We start from the raw sequence: 6,360 nt of genomic DNA, 5'->3' as shown, positions 1-6,360 counted from the left end.
AATAAATATATAAAATATATATATATATATAATATATATATATAAATATATAAAAGAGCCGGCCTTCAAAAGAAACCTTCATTAAAAAAAAATTAAAACAAACCCTTCACTTTGAAGAAATTATTGTTTAACGCAAAAAAAAAATGGTTATAATTATTTATAATAAACATTTCAACACAACTCCTACGACCAACATCTATAGCTATAAAAAGAAAGAATAATGAACAAGAATTTATATACACATTACTTTCGATTATATGAATTTATATAAAACAAAAAGAAAATTGCCCCTTGAGAAATTCAATTTATATTTTATAAAATGTGGCAAAAAAATAAAAAAAATAAAAAAAAAAATTAAAATAAATCACTTCAGACCGGAAGCCTACTTGAATCGACCGTGGAATTCCCTTGTCCAAGTTCTCGGCCCGAGCCGGATTCGCCATGGTTACTTCCTCCCCGAGGAGTCTTCATGGACGACATACGCGTAAAAAACGGCGGCGTAATCGACAACACCCATCGGTCCGACTTCGATGTCCGGTCCAACCGCTCAAGCCTCCTGTAATACTTCCCTCGACTACTCCCTTCACCTGAACCAAACCGGTATCCTCTCATGGAACTGCTCTGCCTTGCCAAAACTACCATACTCGTCGCTCGGTTCAGCTTGCGATTCACCACTTGCTTCCTTATCTCAACTGGCAACCGGAGAGTAAACCGCTCGGTGTCTTCCCCAGGCTGGACCAAAGAGTGCCCGGTCGAGTGAGACCGGGGGAAGAGCCACCGCAATCTGTTGGAACGAGATCCACGCGTACGGGTCCGATTCAACGCCTTGTTAGGCAATTCCGACTCCGTTGGTATCTGAACCGGTGGTGGAGCCGTCGTCTCTGAAACGACGTCGTTGGACGGAGCTTCAATATCTCCTCCGTCGGAGTCCGGGTTAACCACAGCGTTAGAATCGCCAACTCGGTGGACGGACTCAGTGAGTTGAGGAGACAAATTAGCTCGACAAACAGGGCAAGTAGAGTGAGAAGCCAACCAAGCATCAATACACTCGGGATGAAACACATGGTCACATTTAGGGATTAAACGCAGCGTTTCATCATCTTCAAATTCATTCAAACAAACAGCGCATTCTAGGGCACTTTTACCAATTTTATGCTCTTTAACGTCGGAGTAAACTAGGGTTGGGAATGTTTCGATTACGGCCGGATCGAGACCGCGGGTGGCGCGACGGGAGCGGGCGGCGGCGTTGGAGATAGGACGGACGGTGTTGGATTGGGAATCATTGCAGTGACGGATGTAGACGGAGAAGAAAGCCATGAAGAAGAGGGCGGCGATGAGGATAACGATGATGACAGCCATGGAGCCGCTGAGGCGGTACTGGTAAGGGTCGGATCTGGGGTCGGGGGAGAGCTGGGTCTGGGCGGAGGCGGAGAAGAAGAGGAGGAGGAAGAAGAAGAGAGGGCCATGGACGGCGGTGAAAGAGGACATGGTTTTGGTTGATGGGAAATTTGGGGGTTGAGGTGAAGAAGAAGAAGAAGAGAGGGTTTATTATGGGAGAAAGTGGAGGTTGGTGGAGAGAGGAAGCCACGGCGGAGGAAAGTCAAGGGAAGGTTTAAAGAAAAACAGAGAAGGGAATCAGTAGAGGGGAGGGAGTAGGAAGAAGCTGGGAAACGGTGTCGTGTTGGGCAAGGAATGTATTAGGGTGATTTGGACTTTGATTGTGGGACCACGTATGTGGGAGAAAATACCTATTTTCGATCTTAATTACTAATTCAGAAAAATAAGAGCACCTATGAAATCTCCAAAACTGATATTTTAAAATTAATTTTAATAGTTACAAAATTGTGGCCAAATTTAATTAATTAATAAATAGTAATACTAAAGATCGCAAGTGAGTATTTAGTGAAAATAACAAGATTAAAAACGTAAATATTAAAATCTAGAGATCAAATGGGTATTATTCTCACGTTTAAACTGTCGACATCATCTAGATCTCAATTTTATGAAAATATTGATGAAAATATTAATGTTAATGTAGATAGATATTTCTAGAAAAATGATTAAAAAAATATTAAATTCTTTATAAATAAATATTTTAGGCTCCGTTTGGTATGTTTGGTTTTTTATTTTTTAAGTCTATTTTCTTTCCATTTCTTACCATGATTTGCATCTTTATAGTACAATGTTAAATTCTTAGCCAAATTCTAAAAACAAAAGCAAGTTTTTAAAAGCTTTTTCAAATTTTGATTTGATTTTTTAAATTATTGATAAAAAATATATAACAAATAAAGAAATCTAGAAGTGAAAACAGTATTTATAAATTTAATTTTTGAAAAAACGAAATGATTTCACCAAAGAGGGTTTTATTATTTTAAGAAAAGTTAAAAGGTTTGTTATTTATGTTGTGTTTGATGAATTATATTGAGAAAGATAGAAGCGAAACATGGTCGAATATATTCGAGTTAAATGAATGTAAAAATAAAAAAGTAAAAGAAGAGAGAGAAGACACCAAATACGTCATTGTTAACATTTTTGTTTTCATATATTGAAGGGGAGAGTTGAGGAGTGGGTGGTGGTGGTGAAATTAAGAGTGACCAATTTGGAATGGTCGTGGATGGCGTTCCATGTGGTGGAATTCACATACACGATTTTCATTTTTATTTTTCTCTCTTCCTTTCATTTTGTGATTTATGTAGATTTTTCTTTCTATATGATCGGAAATATCTAATATTATTGAATTACATTTAGGAGATTTATTTCAATTTTTTTTTTTAAAAAAAATGCATGGTTTTTGTTGATGCTAAAATCTAGATAGGAAAACATCTTGATCTTCACATATCAACAATGGTAAATTTGTTTTAGAAGAGGAACAACGTGACTTGCAAAAACAAATGAAACCTGCACAATTTGATGTTTGTCACACACACTCCAAAGCTTAAGTCAAAGAGTCAAAGAGTGCGAAAGCTTTAAGATTTGTGAGTGAGAATTGACTTACTTTCTCTAGAGCTATAAATGACCTAGGTTATCCTCCATAGAGTTTCGAAGCTACATTTGGATAACAATATCCTCAAGTTGCATCCTTGAGCTAAGGTCTAAACCAAAACCGTCTCTCCTAGCCCTGTTTTCGTCAAAGAGTGCTATATTCTTGTTTTAGATCGATTATGTCTTGCAATCCAAAATCACCCATAATAGTTTTAATTGTAAAAAATTAGATTGTCTTCAATGTTGGTTGTCAACCGACATTGTATCTCTATAATGTCGGTTTTCATTTGATATTATAATCGAGTTTTTTATATAAATGTCTGATGGATACTTTTTGTAAAATTTTTAGAAACAAAAATTTAAAACATATATCAAAATCAATAAGTAAACATTTTACAAATTTAAATGAAGTAAGATGGTATAATAAAAAATATTTTATCGATTTAGCATAACAAAAAAATATTGATTCATCTCTTATGTTTGATATCTGATTCATAAGTACGTGAAAATGTCTATAGAAATTTAATACTACCGTCTCCATAAAGAATTTCATCTTACGAGAGGGAAAAGTTTGTTTCTCTCACTAAACACTATTCTTACTATAAGGAGCATCACTTTTCATGTCTTTTTTTAATGCATTCCTCCTTTTCGGTAGGTTACCAACTAAATAATTATGAAGACATACTACTCCAATTAAATGAGGTCACCTAAAGTATGGGTTGACATTCCTAATAGGAAATTGTCATAAGTAACCTATTTAAGTTTTCATCTTATAAAATTAACATTTTTTTAAAAAATTTGTTCGAATAGCGATCTATCTTTCTAGCACTTTTTTAAAACTCATTCAAATAGTGATCCATCTCTTGATTGTTTTGGTCCGTTTGGACTTTTCTCGATACATGCCGGAGAGATTATATCGAGATTCTAGTAATTTTTTCAAAATATTATGTGAGCTTCCTAAATCTTATACCAAATCTTATATATTTTCAAATTTTCTCCAAATTCGATTATATTTACCAAATATTATATTAAAATCTTACATAATTTTTTTAAATCTTTGGCCAAATTTATAATTTCAAATCAATTTATAAATTATCCAAATGAAATTTTTAGATGGATCTCAAGTGATTGATTTAGATTTTTAAATTTTTGGAAAGATAAAATTTTTCAAAAAAAAGTAAAATATGAAAAATATATGAAATCTCGGTGTGAATCTCGAATAGATTAATACGGAGATTTTATATATTTTCCATATCTTATTTTTTTTTACAAAATTTAATCTTTCCCAACATTTAAAAATCAGAATGCAATCATCCATATGAGAAAATAATTGGTAAATTAATTTGAAAATTTAGAAATTCATATAATCATGGAAATAGAAATTTGTCTAAAATTACATAAGAATTGAATATAATATTCCGTAAAGATAACTGAATCTGAAAAATATTTGAAAATATATAAGATTTGGTATAAGATTTGGATAGATTATCTAATATTTAAAAAAACTACTAAAATCTAGATGTTTAATATTTCTGAAAATTAGATGTTTAATCTCTCTCACATGTATCGAGAAAAAGCCAACATAATCGATAAGTTAGAAAAAGTAAATTTTTTAACAATCTCGATGGTCGATCTCGCCCGACCGAGAAAAACTAGTTTAACGACTTTTCCAATTCACAATTTCATGTCACACATCACCCTTTGATTTAGTTTCAAGAGGGTAAGTTTGCTTTAGATCAAAAAGTGGTGCTCTTTAAAAACCTAATAGAACCAACTTTCTCTAGCTTTTGACCTTCTTTGGAAAAAAGTGTCACACTCAACTAATTGATATTAAGGTCTGTATTGAATTCAATACTATTTGGTATATGCAAGTAATAATATCATCATTTCTAACTAACTTAACCATTAGAGTATTGCTTGATTGACATCACACTAGTGCAACTCCAATAAAACCAACAATACTAGTTCTAAAGAGTAGATTTTTATGCCATCTACTACAAAATATATAGCACAATCTAAAATGAGGTTTAGAAAATTCCTAAGTCAAGTCTCTGAGATAAGTTTGAGTAATTTAATAGAATATAAAGTTTTGACGAAACCACGTCAAATATTATTTAATAGAAATAATTAGGATATCTAAAACCTGTTAGATAGAAAATTTGAAAACAACGAATTCGATTAAAACAAAGTTATTGTATTTAATGTTTTTAGATATGTGTTTGATAGTAAATTTAGAAATTAGATTCTAATTTAAACTATTGTTTTAAATGTGCTTGGTATTATATTTATAAATCATAAAAATAATTGTTATCCACAAAATAGTAGGTCGATTGTAAACTATAATTAACTAATTCATGAATCTGTTTTGTTTTCTTTTTGTATAATTATTATTTTATAATATTATATAAATTAATTATAATACATTACATATTTTGTATTTAAAAAAGTAAAAGACGAATTGAGTTGTGAAAGATTATATTTTTAATGATTTTTATCTTTATTTAATATAATTTCATATTTTAAAATTTAAAATCTAAATACACGGTGTAATATTAAAAAGTTATTTTCAAAACTTACGTTAGACTATAGAATATAAAACGGAATCTAAATTATATATATAATATACATGGTTCAGATCGATTAGTTAAATGAGTTAATGAGATATAGAGGGTTGAAAAAGTCAACAATGATTAGATCATTGGTGATGAAATGTAAATAGAGGGATAGGAGGGTGCAATTGCAAGTGAGAAATAAAGCATAGGATAAGGTTCTAGAAGCATAGAATTCACAAATTTGATTTTTTTAAAAAAAAATTAAACAAAATGTAAACCCTATTATTTATTTATTTATTATCATTATTATATTAAAGTAAACGCTGTGGGAAATGGAAATGAAAGTGGAAAGAACAAAAAACAATTCAGCTAAAAGTGGCGGAATGTACAAGTAGAATTGAGCGTAGTCCTTGGAGCTATTTCTGCCACTTATTTTTATTTAATTTTTTTTTTTATAAAAAAAAAATTCTTTTTTTTTTAATGAAATTGAAGAGCACAACAAATATCATAATATATAAATATAATGATAAATAAATATATAATATAATATAATAATAAAATAAAATAATTAAAATTATGAAAATTGGATAATATGAAATTTGAGTAGAATTTTGAAGTAGATTTCTCACCAATGTGTGTGTTTTTAGAATCCACCAAATGTCACTATTTATAGGCAAAGTGACAAATAGCTAGATGTTATTTTACATGGACACCGAACATGAATAACTACAAAGTACATGGGTAACATGAAGATTAACTCATGGCTCTAGGACACTAAGCAAGCAATGAACATGTATTTATTTTTATAATATTTATAATATTACCC

General features: G+C 31.0%; 1 protein-coding gene across 1 annotated transcript; it reads right to left on the bottom strand.

The window, feature by feature from the left end:
* Positions 1-218: 218 nt before the first annotated feature.
* LOC150030098 (E3 ubiquitin-protein ligase ATL6-like) lies at positions 219-1,745 on the bottom strand. The gene has a single exon (XM_090310066.1). It carries the CDS (start codon positions 1,486-1,488, stop codon positions 370-372), a length of 1,119 nt encoding a protein of 372 aa, XP_090166192.1. The 5' UTR covers positions 1,489-1,745; the 3' UTR covers positions 219-369.
* Between the last annotated feature and the right edge of the window lie 4,615 nt (positions 1,746-6,360).

This window comes from Benincasa hispida, unplaced genomic scaffold (assembly GCF_027475165.1).
Source record: "Benincasa hispida cultivar pf3 unplaced genomic scaffold, pf3_genome.v1.1 HicScf575, whole genome shotgun sequence".
Lineage (NCBI taxonomy): Eukaryota > Viridiplantae > Streptophyta > Magnoliopsida > Cucurbitales > Cucurbitaceae > Benincasa > Benincasa hispida.
The sequence above is the reverse complement of the archived record's forward strand: the minus strand, read 5'-3'. Positions and strand labels throughout refer to the sequence as shown.